General features: G+C 43.8%; 1 protein-coding gene across 2 annotated transcripts in view; it reads right to left on the reverse strand.

The window, feature by feature from the left end:
• The window catches only part of PLPP1 (phospholipid phosphatase 1), a 55,854-nt gene extending 43,952 nt beyond the window's left edge, over positions 1-11,902 (reverse strand). For both annotated transcript variants that reach the window (XM_088520615.1, XM_088520614.1), the window contains exon 1: positions 11,824-11,902. In XM_088520615.1, the coding sequence (XP_088376741.1) occupies positions 11,824-11,881 (58 nt within the window). In that variant the 5' untranslated portion in view covers positions 11,882-11,902. The remainder of the gene's footprint in view (positions 1-11,823) is intronic.
• Positions 11,903-15,971: the final 4,069 nt, after the last annotated feature.

Genomic DNA, 15,971 nt, shown 5'->3' on the forward strand with positions numbered 1-15,971 from the left:
CTCTGCTCCCCAAGAAAAGTTACTATATTTCAAACTAAAAAGTGTTATTCCTCAGTTGTTTTTCTTTTTCTTTTTTTCTTTTTTTTTTTTTTTAAAAAAAAAAAACATTTTAGAGCAGTATTTTTGTTTGTTTGGGGCAGGGGAAGCAATGTTTGGAGGTTTCAGCTCATTAAGAGCTGACTTCATTCTTGTCAGCTGCTGAAACATGTTAAGTGCTCTACGCTGAAACCAGAACATGCTCCAGCCATTAGTTCCAAACATCACAGAATTCTTCACTCAAATACTATTTTTTTCCTGCCAGCAAGGTACACATATTTACAACGAAAAGGCAGGGTGATCCCACTTTTATGGGTCATGCGTTTTCTCAATGAAGATTCCTTGAAGAAATGGAAAGGGGCCACTGCATGCAAGTGCAGGTACAAAAGTATCTAGCAATTTGACAAGGAGTATTTTAAACCTACAATCAAAACAAACTCCACTGGAATATAAGTTTACCTTGTTGGGTAACTGCAGCAAGAGGGAATGACTCACCCTGCAGTCCACTTTGGATAGAAACTAGAGAGAGAATTTTATTTTTAACTAGGGGCATTAATTTTTTAGTTCAACAGCTGACACAGCAAGTGCTAGGTGCTCCATTTTTGTAAGACTAAGAGGAAAAGACTCAAGATACCATTTAAGTTTTCTCTCTTACTATTTGAATAGCCTTCCTCACACAGGTTTGTTTATAAGAACTATTTTGTGAAAACTTGTACATAACCAGCAGTTATCCTTTTTTTTCTTCCCCTGGTGCCACTGCATTTAACCTTTCTCATAACATTATTATTCCTTCCTACATCCTTTTCATTGAAAGAAAGTATTTTTATTACGTCAAAATGATTTGACTAGATTTTGCATTCTTGCAAAATTCCTTTTGTTAGCATAGTGTATATGACCTCGAGTAGTAATTAAGAAACATGTTTTTACTTTTAACCTCAAGATACATATTAAGGGCAGGGCCTAAGGAGAGGGTAACATTATTGAAGGGGGTCAGATGAGGACAGTTGCACAGAAGTGTCTACAAAATTTGCATATGTAGCCCACAGAAAAAGAATATGAGAAAATGAAAATGGGTAAAAGTCACTCATCAGTCCTACACACCTTTTCTTATATAACTAAGACTTCTTAGAGCAATCAAGTGAGGTACCGTTTGCCAGTTCAGGAAATGGTGTTTTGTTGAAGTGAGCATATTGGCCTATATCAGTTATTAGTATTTTTATTTTTAATAGTGGTGAATATTTTACTGGAAGCAAGGACAACACTTGTTACGTGTAAATCAGAGTCCCAAAGTTTCTGTTAGGACCAAACATTAGTGTATATACTAATACAGACCAGTACCAACATCAAGTGCCAAGCACCTCCCTGACCTTTAAGACTGCGAACTGAACTGCTGACAAAGGGACACCTATTCAGATCCATTCATTTTTGCAAACTGGAGGAAAGGACAGAGGGGATCTACAACAAATTACAAGGCTACAAGCCAAAAGGCAGTCTTAGACAAACCCTCATGCCCACCGTCTTCACAAAGTACCTCTTTCCTCTTACCTATCCAGCAGCAACCTAGGTAAGGACCAGAAGAGCACTCTTAAAGGGAAACTCCTACCTTAAGTCAACCACTATTACTCATGTCCCCTAACAAACTTCAACTCTTAAGAGACTGTTTTCGAGGTCTCCAGACTCACCAGAATGGCGTATAAGCTCCTCATGTTTCCTCTTGAAATTCGTTTAATTGATCTAGGCAAGGACTAAAGACCAAGATACTGGGCTGTTTTGCTAGTTAGCAGCCAGAGACAAGTGACAGTCCTCTGACAGTGATCTGGTCTCTATTCCTTTAATTACATAGCGGGGAAGATCCCACAGCAAAGTGCTATTCAGGTGAGATGCCTATGCAGGCTTTTGAAGAGGACCTCAAGGCATTGTGTCTTCTGTAACATTCAGGCAAACACACTCTGCCCAACTCAAAACACTACAGAAGCAGAAAAGGATAAAAAGTTGGAAGGTTTGAAAACTTCACCTATGAAAGAAGCACAGGATGGTGTGGCAAAAAACAGGAGAGGAGAGCAAAAGAGCTAAAAGAGTAAGGAAGGATCTGTGAGTACCTAAGCAGGGGCTAAAGGAAAGAAATATTGTTTACATTTTTGGCTAGAACTACTACTAAGAACAGGGCAAAGTATGTCTGTAGAGAAAGAAGTTGAGCTAGTTAAAAATCACACAGGGCTATGCTGCTATCTCAAGAAAGTTCCCAACTACAATCTTCAAGTTCAAACCAGGTGTTGCATAATTTACTTAAAAACACACTCACAGACAACTCGCAATAATATTGAGAGCTCCCTGGGAACCCAGGTTTAATTGATGCTGGACAGCATGGCATGATACAAAAGGTGGGAAGGGAAGGATAGGGGGGAGAGCTAGGGAGGAAATTACTGTTAAGACTATTCTCCACCCACAGAAAAGGATTGCCAAGAGATCCAGCAAGGTAGGAAGTCTTTTTGCAAAAAATCCGTTTTGTTAAAAAAAAAGTTTATTTTTCAATATCTTTTTAAATATGAAGTATTTAAACAAATGAAAGCCACAGAAAAGTAAATGAAGTTCCACAACTTAACCTACAAACAAGAGTGAAGTAAAAGCGTCATATAGTTTGGCATACAGTGCATGCAATAGGGCACTGCTATGCTGACTTGTGGCATCTGTCACATTTGTAACGGTAGCGTTAAATGCTTAAGTTAAAGTACAGGGGGCTTTGATTCTGATGCTCTGGTGTCCACTTGGTTTTGCTAACAAGCCACATGGGATATTTTTATCTAAATAGACAAAAAAATCCTAGTGTTTACAGCTGAATTAGTCTCTGTTACAGCTGGCAGAGCTGCCGTAGTATTTCAGAGTGGCAGAGACCGTTGTTCAAAAACAGACAGTTTTGGGGTCTGAAAATACTCTATGCTCTATTTATAATCTAGGAACTTTTTCCTCTAATGTCTATAAACACAATTTTAGCAAGGTCTCCCATTTTAAGATTATTTGTTACATTTTACAGCCAAAAGATTCTTGAAGTCTCTAACCATTTCACATATACAGTACTATCTGCTTTAGAATTAAATGTGGTACTCACAAAAGTGGAGCGATTTTAAGCAGCTCCATGTGTTGCACTGCTTTATTTTTTGCAAACATCCTTTAATCAACCGAAAGGCCCCTTGGATCTTTGGAAGCTGCTGAATCCTTGTTTAGGATTCATGAATCTGTGCTGTTTAGCAAACCCTCTTGTGAACCGTTTCTTCAGCTTTGAGATACACAAGACTTCCACCTAGTCACTAGTCAGAGACAAGGTGTCCTCTAAACAAAGGCTGTGCCATGTCTAGTGCCTTTAAAACAAAGGAGATAATCAAGTTACATAGCTAATTAAAAACCCCAGGTTCTTCCTGTCTGTGCAACCTCCTCCTTTATGCTCACTAAACTCACAAGCAAAAGCTAGGTGCAAGACTAACATAAGGCTGAGAAAAGTCATTACATTTATCCAAAGAAGGCAAAAAAAAAAAAAATCACTTCCTGCACATGATGTGCGGCACAAAGTCCATGCAAACCTCTTCACAAAAGAGATCCATATCCAACTAGGTTAGCAGGGTGGTGGTGGGGAAGATTGCCAAACAGGAGTGACCACTATCAGAGAAACACTATCGTCAAAAACGTATCAGTTGTTCAGCTAGTGCTGCTCATTAAAGAGGTTTTCACGCTTACTTGCTTATTTGAAAAATGATGTTGTGAAATATCCCCACATACAGACAAATACTGTCATTCTGAGCCATACTTTTACAGCTGGTAATTACTACTGAGGGCAAGGGAGAATTGAGATTTTCTTACCCGTACACATGTTTTTTGCTTTTATTTTTGGCCAGGACAAACGTGTTTGCTTTTTGGCTCAGGTTGGAATGTGCAATATGGAGTAAGAAGGTATGCGAGAGATTCAGAGGAGCAGCATCAGACCGGGCTCACGCTGCTGCAGCAGACAGCAACTTTACTCTGCAGAAAAGCAGAGATGCCAAAACACTTCTTCCAGGCACAAAGACAGACCAAGAGAAACAGTGACAGAATCAACACCTTCCAAACAGGAGGAGATGGGAGTCTGGGATTACAGGAAGCTGTTGAAAAAGAGGAAAAGGAGGTAAAAATGAAGAAGTGTTCAGACTTGCCACCTAGAGGTGAGGGGCAGACAATAGATGAAGATCAACAGACCATTTATTTGAAGTACCCGGGATGAGTGAATAGTCCAGCACTGACCTCCCACCCAAGAGCAGCTCATGAACCTGCCTTATTCCACCTCTTATCCCAAGGAGCAGAGAAATATTTTTAAATGCCCGCACACTGATGACTGTGACAAGGCCAGAAGCTGTGCTAAGCTGCAGCAAACGGGATATACATAGCTAACAGACTGAGCTACATTCAGTGAACTACTATCTCAGCTTAGACAGAGCACTAGGGTAACACTAGCTGCCTTGTCTCTGTCTGCTCCAGAGCAGGCAAGGAGAGGCACACACAGTGCAGGGAGCTGGATGCAGGTTGCAGACAATGCTCGTGTCCCAGGCTCCATTTATTTCTGTTAATAGCAGCCATGGGAAGGGAGGGGAGCAAGACAACATGACCACTGCCTGGAAGCTGCTGGCCTCTGCCTGCTGCTAATTGCTCTACTCACAGGCTTGACCAACAAAAACCAGCCCTCAGACTAGCTACTAAGAGACATGGGGGGAAGAAAGGCAAACAGAGAAAGTAAAAGTAAATGCAAGTGTGAGAAAGTTATGTCACTGCAAGTCTTTCTGTTCAGGAAAGAAGCTAAATATTTATCACCTGTAGTATGGTACACCTGTGTGCACTTTGGTCAAAGCACAAAGGCTTTGACTGGATTATAAAGAGTATTTAAAAGCCCACAACTAAAAGCCTCATACACACGCTTTAGGACCAAGCTCTTCTACAAACCTTGTGCATGGCACTTAGGGACAGGGAAAACAACCCAGCAAGAGAAACTCAACTATCAGGTTCAGCTGTTGGCAAGACAAGGGGCAAGTTCTTTCCCTGCACTCAGCTGCCATTTAGAATTGGTGTCCAGAAAATTTATAATCTTTCCATTTTAATCTTTATTTTGTAGGGGTCAGCAGGGAAGGGACCTTCAGAGCATTTCACATATAGTTAAATGACCTGACCTGAAATTAACTCAGCCTCTACAAAAATGCTAGGCTATGAGCTATTAGAGTGTAAGTGATCTTGTCCAGGGAGACTCATAAGCAAAATGTTTTATTTAAGCAAACAGTCCTTAAAAAGAGAGGTCTTAAAGTGGCAGTGCTGCAGAGGGACCGAGAATTCCCCTAAAACTGCAAGCAGCCTGCTGTGCAACAAGGTGTCTCAGAGCATCCTTGGGCACAACTGGAGTTTTAGCTGTTGGAGCAATGTTTTTCTTCTGAAGGCTGGAGTGAGCAACGGCAAGTTAAGAGTGTGAGCTCTCTGCTGAAACTAGGCCTAGGTAGAGCTAGAAGGCAAACAAGATAAGGTCCTGCATTTTACAGCAAACAGAGCAATGCTTTTGTATTGATTTGAACCTCTAAAAGGTTTATTCACTTAAACCCACATCAAAGAAATATTTGTGCTTTGGGTTTCTTAACTCTTGAATAGATTGAATAATGCCACAATTTAGAGAATCTTTCTGTCCTTGTAAAACAAGGCAGATACAGGTTTCCAGTTCTATTAGGAGTCATCAGCATTTGCTTTGTGATATTAGTTTCTAAGTATTAAGGATCAGACAATTCAAGTTTTCAGCACTGATAACTGGAGTTGCAGGATGAATAAGGTTACAAGAATGACAGGAGACTAAGTGTGCAGTGAACTAAAACTAAGACTAAGCCTGACAGAGGGTTCATGATCTCATCTGCAGCACCCTGCAGCCATCACTGCATTGAGACAGCTCCTGAGTAAGGAGCCAAGGATAGAGAAACAAGGCATTCCAAGATAAGATGCCCAGGTGTAACCCACTTGCCCTCTTCCTTTCTTTTTAAAAAGATATATATACACACTTTATTTTCCTGTTGTCAGATTCTGAGATGCCACATGAACAGACGAACACAAAAAGTATGAAAGTACAAGTATAATCAAAGTACCTTAATTCATTTCTGGAGTGAAAGTGCTTCCTGGTTACAGCTTTTGAAGGGGTAACCAGTCAAATATAATCTAGCAGCCAAAGAATTACTGCTTCTCATCTCAAGTTAGCTTAATGTGATAAAGTTTTTCTGAAAAAGTGCACCAGACAGGATTACTATTATTTGTGTCATATTCTGCCAGAGCAATGTATTGGGGACTATTTTGGGCATCAATATGAACCAGTAGCCTTGATTTTTAAGGTTAGACCCAGCTATATGCTGGAAGGATTCATGGACCAGAGAATCTGGCAAAAATAATTTACAAGATACAATGAGAACGGACCCACAAATTATGTTTAGTTCTGTGCCTACAAGATCATATTCTCATAGCCTGGAAAGGAAAACTGTAGAAACTGGGCCAACTCATTAGCAGTTTATAATTAAGCAAGAGTAGATAAATAAAATACCCTTAATCTAAATGGCAATGTTTTTTCAAAAATGCAGAGTTACACCAGTAAGACCGGAAAACTACTTGTGCACAGTAGTAAACCGCAGGACGTCTGTTGAAGTCAAATATATTCTTTCCCAATACTGTGGAATCTATATGGTTCTAATAAAACTACCTAAGAAAGTTTATCATAAGAGAATCTTGCTTTTTCAGGATGTGTATGCGGATTTAATCATCATGCAACTGAGATGGGCCCTAAAGTTGGTACTATGTTTACTTCATCCTCTTCCTTTCCAAGATAGGATGCTGCCCACATCTCATGCAAGGACACTGCGCAGCACTTTGCATACTCTTATTTCCTATAATCATTAATAGACTTATGATTTGGTGCTAGAAGTTGTATTGATTCAAGTCATTAGTATTATCTAACATTGACTTTCTAGTGGTTGCACATTTTTCCATTTTCTTGAGTCAAGTGTTTTCCTTGATTAGACTCCAAAGATGAGGAGCTTCATTTAGGAGATAGGGACAAAAAAGTCAAAATGACAAAAAACAAACATTAACAGAGTTGGCAATATGTAAACTTATACCAACAAACCTCTAATCTACAGACTTAAAGCCACACTTCTACAGGTAGTACGTTCTGCCAATAAGCTTCTAAATTCCGTTCAGCACTTGCAAAAAATCCTATATAAGTTTGCTTTGCTGTTTTAGTTCTCCTGGACTAGTTCTAGTGAACTCACATCAGTTAAGCGAAACTATCTGAGGTCACCTGGCAGACTGAAACATTTAGCACGTCTCTCATCAGGCTGACTTCACCTCTCATGCTCCCCCCTTATGGGGCTGCAAACACATTCAGAGACACCGACTATCGCTCCTTGGGCTTCTCAGCAGCATCAGGCAGCACAAAAGCGTTCCTGCACAACATGGGGCATTAACAGAACTACTCAACTCTTTGCCCTTCTTTAGATTGGGGTTATGATTTCCAGATTCAAAATAAAGAGGCTTTCATGCAGCATAAAGTATAAGCTATGAAACTTTAAAAACAAACAGAAAACCGCACACACACAATCCACTGAATCAGCTCAGCAAAAGAATGGTAGAGTCCTGAGGCAGTCTTAAAAATAAGGCAAGACCTCTTCAGCTCTGAGAAACTAGCCATTATCATTGAGGTGAAGGGTAACACATATCTCATTTCCTACATAAAATGGGGCCAGAAGTCCCTTTCCTCCCACCTCCTTAAATATGGGACACCACATACAAGGCTAAGGTCATGGGAGTCACTACAAGAATGTATTGCCCAGAGTACAAAACACAGTGACAGAGGTGCGTGGCAAAGCTAGGACCTGCCTGCTAGCTTTGAACAACTCCCATTAAGTGCAGAAGTTCCCAACTGAAGCCTTCTGTAACAGCTTCCTAAGGAGCTGAAGGGTTCTCCACCCAGAGACTCTCTCCACAGGGGGAAGCAAGCACTGCCAAGGGAACAATTTCACAGCCACAGCACTAAATCCCATCCATTTAAGAAACTGTGCAATAGGGAAGCCTTCTTGTTCTAGGTGATCATGTTTCCAATGGCCTCATAGCAGACTTGGTATCCTCTTGGGGCACCTGGCACATAACTTAAGGACAAGCTGCTCTTAACTTGAGCCTGTTGCAGCTTAGCTATGAACTCATGCACTAGGAAGACTATCAGCATCCACATGATGTGGAAAATAAGGAGAGTTGCACATGTGTCTGAGTCACAAGTAACAAGGGAGGGTGTTCCTGAACCAGGGCAGTCAGGAAGCACCAACCCACATGGAGCTGGCCTTGATCGATGTACTAGGGCTACTACCTTAGCAGGGGGACTGTGGTCATGGTGACTGTCACCTTCAGTGAACAGGAGAGTCACCACACCTAAAGGAAGAACAACACCTAAAACAAAAGACTAATCCCAGCTCTGTAAATCAATTTAACCTCAAACTCCCACATCACATACCAGAAAGGTATCAGCAAATTTACCCGTTTCACACACCTTGTTGACTGTTTAGTCTATTGCCCTGTATCATATACTGTTCTTAGACAAAAAAACACCTGCAAGGTCATATCTGAAGTTAGTTAGCTGATTATTTAATATTTATGAGTTCATATGTCACATGCTCTTTTTTGAGGACAGGAATTTCTCCTTTCCTTCCTTAAAAGTAGTTTCCCAGCTAATCTGAATTCAGTTAGGCCTGCTGCAATCCCACTTCGAGCTCCAGCAGTGGCCTTCTTTTTTTTCCCCCTCCCCTTTTTCTGCACTGGTGTCATTTGCAGTTCAGGGAGCCAAAACACTCGAGTAGACAGTTCCACCACAGAGGGACAACTGGTTATGAGGCAAGTTTTTTGTTAGCTTCCTCCATCAGTAGGTGCAGGCAAGGGAAAAAAATAAAACAAAAATATGGTCACATACCACACACAGCTTCATTTCACAGTAATTTTAAACCAAGCAATACATTAATATTTTCAAAATATTGAAGACTGGACTGAAACAGTGAAGGGCTAAGTTATCTTGCAATAAGAACACCAGTTCTTCTAATCTTAGCTGTACACATTCTTGCAGTAGGCCTGCAAATACTCAAACATTGCCGAACACTCCTTAACTACTTAAAATAGCAGTTTAAAAAACAAACCAAAAACAACAACAATAATAAAAAAAACCCACTATTCTTTTCTGTACCTTATCAGGGCTTCTGTTTTGTTGCACCCTTGCACTCAAGACAGGAGATGAACTGTAACAAACAGACCAGATTTGAGCTGGTGGAGGAGTCTGGCTTCATAGCAAGTATTTGATCATTGCCCTAGGCACTCCAGCAGAACAAAAAAAAAAAAAAAAAAAAGAAAAGCTGTATTTTTGAATTCATCTAATGGATTTCCAACCCATTAATCTGATTTAGTCTTAATGGCAGCTCAGTGAAAGTGAAGTATATTTAGTACTTTCACTCATTACAGGCTAAAGTCCCATGGATTTTTCAATTCTGTTTCCTTGCACGAGGCACCCAGATTCTTTTGTAAGGCAAGAGATCTGCAGGGATAGTTCAGTAAGTATACTGCTTAATGAAGACACCAGCCAAATACTAGTCAGTTCAGTTATTCTAGTAAGCAGATAGTTTTCACATGACAGTAGAATAATCTATAATAATTCAAGTCCTAGAATCAGAATAACAAGCAGTTAAACTGTTGCATAAGATGACAGTCCTAGACATCTATGGTAAGGTGGGCAATAAGTATACAGGATAAAGCCCCTGCCATCGTTCCATTCACCCTTTCCAAAAGGGGCAGGAAAGCCAACCAGAGAAACTTATGGCTCATAATCTCTTAACCTGAAAGATATAAAACTAGTTACATGCTCACACCAAGACCAGCTGAGCAGGAAAGAAGAATCATTTTGGTATTAGAGTTTTCACTTGCAGCTCATTTTATTTGGACAGTTGCTTAGTGAGATACCAGAGTTGAAAGAGGCAGAAGTGAGAATTAAAACAACAACCAACTTAATAAAAAGCTCTTTAGACAAAGCCTTATGTTATTCTATAGGCTTGGTTCAGTCACATGAAGGGTAGAGAAAATAAGATTTTAGTTGTACATGTAGAATCCAGTCCATTCTTACATTTACATATTCTGATTCAGCTATAGCATCACTGAAACCTGTAATTCAGTGTGCCTAAAGTCACAGGTAGCACTGAGCTTTAGGCACTGGCTGCTTTTTTCCCCTACTAGCAGTAAGGAGTGAACAAGCCAAGGCAGAAGAGGCCACCAGCTCTCTAGCTGTATCCTGTCACTTTCAGATCAGTGCATTACACTGCACAAATGCCCATCAGCTGCAGGGAGGTAGCTCGAAGCCAGCAGCATCCACCACTCTTGGCACTCTTCACTGCTCCCACATCCACGCTGAGGCTAGAGACCTCTGCAGCCAAGGGGAGATTTGGAAGCAAATCCATTTGACTGATCAATAACCAACCTAAGCATCTGCATATCATGTTTGCCAGGCAGGAAAATGTTACACCTACTTGTTTAATAAGCAAACACCTGAAAACTAAGGTCATGTAACACTCAGATTCACCACAAAGCAGCCCTTCCTGTTCTTCACTCTGGACCCAAAGACCCAGACAAGCTGGAGCACTTGACAGACTGAAGTCTCCTGCTCCAGTGAATAGCCTGTGTCCCTGCCTAGGGCTGACCACAAACTGACAGATCACACTATTACATGCTCTTCTTACAGGGACAGATGCTGAAACAGGAGGCATTACCAGTGTGGTGTTAGCAGGGCTGCTGGAAGGAAGCTCTTGGAGAGCTGTGCTTCTTACAGGGCTTCAGGGTAGGACTGTCACTGCGCTGGAGTCCCACCTACTGCACAGGTGCCCCACGCTGCTGCACTAAGAACACGAGTCTGAGGGTACTCAAACACCTCTGCTAATCAACGCACCACACTTGAAATCTCAACCTAGAACAAGAGCATCAAGGGGGTGACGCAGACAACTCAAAGCTTCAGTTCAAGCTAACTCGGGTCTTCTCCACTCTGTAACGCCTAGTGCAGCTCTGCCACTATCAGAGTGGGCTGCTGTCCCCATCGCTTCCTTTGGCAGAGCTTCCTCAAACACCAAGATTAATGAGTCTCAAGACCTCAACACCACTAACACCTTCCTTCCTAATATGGCCTTGCCAGAAAGAGTCTATTAACTTATAGAAAAGAAAGAAAAGGAAGACCATATAGGTACACGCACATATATTTCTAGCTCTCACTGACTAAGCAGCTGCAGCTCGGATTCCAGCCCTTCCCCTCCCGCACCAGAGCTCCTGGCGGGCAGTTACAGCCCTGCTGCGGTTCTCCACAGCCCTGCAGACCCCGCTCCGCCGCCCAGCGCTCCCCGAGCCTGCGGAGGAAGGGAGGAGCAGCCCATGTGCTTCCTACGGAGCCCGCCCTCGCCCGCGGCGGCGCGGCGCCCCTCGGTGCCCTGAGGGGCGGCAGTCAGTGACCAGATCCCTCCAGGTGCGGGGCTGCCTCCCGGCTGGCGGGAGGCGCGCGGGGAGGCGGCAAGGGTAGCAGTGAAGCCCACGCACGCACACGCACACACACACACAGAGAGAGACAAGGGGCGGCCGCGGCGGAGAGCGGCTCCGGGACGGCGCCGCGGCCGCCCGGGCGGACAGGGAAGAGGAGCATGCGGTAACGCGGAGCGCCCGCGGCGCGGGGAGGCGCCCGGGACCTACCGAGCAGCACGCAGAGCACATCCAGCGCCACGAACGGCAGCCTCGTCCTGTCAAACATGCTGGCACCGGCGGGCGCGGCGCGCTCCGGGCGGCGCGGGGGCGGCAGGGCCCGGCGCAGGGCAGCGGCGCTGCGAGCCGATGGCGCCCGCCCCGCCGCGGCCGGCGGTGCCGCTGCTGGCGCAGTTGCCGCCGCCTCCGCACTGCGCTAGTGCCACCACTGCGGCGCCCGGCCGCCCTTTAAGGCGCGCGGGCGGGGCGCGCTGGCGGCCGCGGCTCCGCCCACCTCCGCCCGCCGCGCCGCGCTCCAACGGCCGCGTCGCCTCCGCGCGCCGCGCGCCGGGGCGGGGAAGGCGCCGGGCGCGTGCGCAGGGCGCCCCAACGGCCGCGAGCGCCGGGCGCGCGCGCAGGGCGCCCCAACGGCCGCGAGCCCCGGGTGGGGGGGCGCCCGCGCGAGCTCCCGCGCCGCGCGCGGCCCCGGCCGGCCCGTTGGTTGGCCTCGTTAGCGGAGCGTTAAAGTAGGGGCTTTGGAAGAAGAGCAGAAGGGGGACGGTGCCCCCACGCCGGCGCGCGTCTGTTGGGGAGGCTGCTGTGCCTGCCCTGCCCTAAAGCCTTCGGGGGCGGCTGGGTTGAGCTCTGCCCGATGGCTACAGCCAGCAAGACAAGGGGACTGAAACCGGTGCCCTCTTGGGGAAAAAGCTTTCAGTGGCCTCCAGACTTCGCAGGGTGCCAGAGCATCCCACCCCAGCGGCACCCCAGAGCAGAGCGTGGGGCCCGCTGCCTGCCAGCAGCGCTCCCTCGGCGCTCAGTGGCGGCCTGTTTCATTTCTAATAGGGCAAAAACCTTCCCCGCTTCCATCTGTAGATGGAAGAAGCTTGGAAAATTGCGAAAGAACACAGGGAATTTGATGTTCAGCCCAACCCCAAAGGTTTTTCCCCCCTCCCACCGTTAAAAGCTTCTATTTGGGAAAAAAAATACCAGCCTGACAAATGGCCTGTGAATAGACTCATTTGATTTTAAAAGCACTTACCGCAAAATAGACAAGATTTTTTTTTCCTTTACCAGCGTTATTATGCTGTCGGGCATAAATCTATCACCCCTGCCACTGAGCACATTTGTGTTTTGTTAGGAATTGCGGATGGGGTGGCTGGCACTTACTGCGCTCACAACATCAGGCATGAACTTTTCTGTCGTTTCTTACACATGAACAGCCTCCCTCTGTATTGCATCTTAAAGGCTGAGTAACAGGTTTGGCGGTTCAGCAAGGAAAACAAGCTCTTGAGATGGAAATACCTCATTAAACATGTCCTGTCTTCAGTTTCTCGGGATTCAAACAGTCGCTCAGGTTATAGTCCTTCAGTCTCTCTCTTCAAACAGGTTATAGAAAGCAGTTACATATAGATTTTATGCAGAAGCTTTATATAGAAGCCTGTAAAGGAGTTCCTGATTTCACTTCAACACATAAGAAGCATCTCAGCTGCAAATCAAAGTGTGCTTGAGAGATTAAGACTAACCTCAATTTATGTAGGTGTTGTGTAATTTGCAAAACTTGCACTCAGTTGCAAGTATTCCGAGGTGGTCTCAAGGAGGTAGAAGCTCCAGTGTTGTCTTAAAATAGAGCAAGTACTAGAATAAATTGTGCCAAAACCTGATAATGGCAAAAAAAGGAGTTATCTTTGTGAGAACTATTTCTGAAATGAAGTGTGTGATCTAGTATTCTCATAAAATAAGGCATTATTGACACTATCTGATATTTCTTAAACCAAGAGTAGGTAACTTTAAAAATGCAAGATAATTAGGGGAAAAAAAAAAACAGAACACAATGCAAAATTCCATGCGCAAGTGTGGTAATTGCTTTCTTCAACCCCAAAACATCACGTTAATCTTGTTCAGGCTAAACATCAAAGAGCTCTCCTCATCCACGCCCCTCTTCAGTCAATCGCAGGGACAGGAGAGATTGCAACGTCTAATTCAAAGGGAAGACTTCCCAGAAGAATGAAAGGAGATCGTGATGACACTTAAAAACACCTGGGGATTTGACTTCGGAACAGTATTTACAAACAATAGAAATTCATCATCTTTCATTGTCTTGCAATTTCTACATCTCTTTCTCACCCTTGAGACAGAGCTTGCCTGAGGGAAGAAACATCTCTGCAACATCTGACAAGAGTTCAGGAAAGGAATCAGCCATGCCGTTCTCCTCCAGACTCTCGCATTGCACAAGGAATTGTTGCAAACCCATTCCCACCAGGCACATTATGATTGGGAAAGCCCCACCGGAGCATGGATGGGCCTGGGCTCGCTCTGCTCTGCTCTGGGCTTTCAGAGGCTTCCTTTGTGGTTTCTTATGTGCTTGTGTGAGATATGGAAACGCAGTGCAACGCGGTGCAAAAAAAGACTCAATTGCTGCCAGATTAGCAAAAGCTAGTATTATGTATGATATTACCTCGGTGTTATCCTTGTACATACACTGCATCTTCAGATATGTTTTTTTTTTCTTTCACAAACAGGGTATTTGGGCATAAAACTAAAAGATAGGAACATGTTTCTGTACCTTTACTAAAAAAAAATAAAAAATCTCCATTCTCTCTGAAATGTACTGCTCAAGATGACTTGTCTGATCAAGCACTGGCAGGTTGCCATGTCTGCTACCCAGGCTGCCACAGATAACTTTTTTTTTTTTTTGACTATAAAACATCTATAAACAATTAAACCAGAACAAGAAATCATGCTCAGTGTGAGCTGAAGTTTCAGAGCTTCTGAATTTCATTTTTTTCCTAGTACTATGGGAATTACGTAGAATCTTCTGACTCACTGGCCCCAGCTGGATCGATGGTAATTTAATGTCCATTTGCTGGGAAAAGAATAAAGACATTTTTCTTGTCCTGTTATCTGCTTGGTATCTGTTCCTCCCAGCCAGTCTCTTAGGTGCCCACCATTCTTAACCACTTCCATGACTCACTGACGTCAAGTCAGATCAGCTCACACACTTAGCAAGGTTTTTGGTAAAGAACATTTTTGAACTGGGACCTGAGTAAAAGGAAGACAACAGATGAGGCTACTAAGTGGTATCTTTTAAATGCATGTAGATTTTCTGATAGTGTAGAATTTTTACTACCCCAAATATCTAAGCCTCTTGTGTCTTCTTGTGTTTGGTGTGGTTTAGTCTTCCTTTTTTTTTTTTCCATGTATCTTTTTTATTGTCAAGAGCAGTGAGCAACAGAGAACATTAAGCCCAAGTTAAAGCCCCAACCATTTGTTTGTTTTCTCTTCCCTCTCTCCTCCTCCCCGCCCTGAAAATGGGGATTTTCAGTGTTTTGCCTATCTTCCTTAATAGTTCTGGGTATACTGTGACTGAGCTCTCAGGAAGTTTGTCCTTCAGTAGTGGCACTTGAATGCTAATTAATTACCACTGGCCAAAAAGGACTCTTAACTGCAATTAACATTCGTGACTTTAGTACATCATGGGATTTTCCGGAGCTCGATAGGGGTCAGAGTCAATAGGTCTAACTAACTGGGCTGTTATCGCTCAGCAAAGACATTGCAGTGTCATCAAAGGCAGTCCTGGGAAGGCACACCTCAGTGCTCCTGGGGAGACGCCGTGCCACTCCGAATGCCTCCGAGCCTTGCGGAGGAATTGGAGAGCAATACATAAAATATCATTATAACACATTCCCGAATACTGGGCATCCCACATCAAAATACAGCAGGCATAGAGAAAGCGCAAAGGGAGGTAAAACGGATTATTGCATGTTCAGTGCAACAGTTTCAAGACCAGAGAAGTGTAAACAGGATTCTTCAGCATGGAAAACAAATCATAAGAGAGGAAAAGGTTTTATAAAAGATCTATAGAAAAAAAATGTATAAAATCATGAAATGTGTGGAGAAGGTGAATATAAAACACATTCACTATTATCAAGACCTGGGAAGAAGCCAAATAAAGTGTCAGAGAGCAGGGCTCCTTTTTTACATGAGAATATTGTGGAATTCATTGCCTCAGGTTGCTGTGGGGTGCAAAAATATAAGGGAGACAAACAGGATTAGTAAGGTTCATACAGGATAGGTTCACTGCTAAACACGGTGAACTACTACTTAAACTCTGCCCCTGAACCTCTGCTGCTGGCCACTGTTACAGGCTGTGCGCGTGGATG

The sequence above is a fragment of the Tinamus guttatus genome, unplaced genomic scaffold (genome assembly GCF_059628265.1).
Source record: "Tinamus guttatus ecotype Peru unplaced genomic scaffold, ASM5962826v1 Tinamus_guttatus_pri_ptg000094l, whole genome shotgun sequence".
In the NCBI taxonomy this organism is placed as follows: Eukaryota; Metazoa; Chordata; class Aves; order Tinamiformes; family Tinamidae; genus Tinamus; species Tinamus guttatus.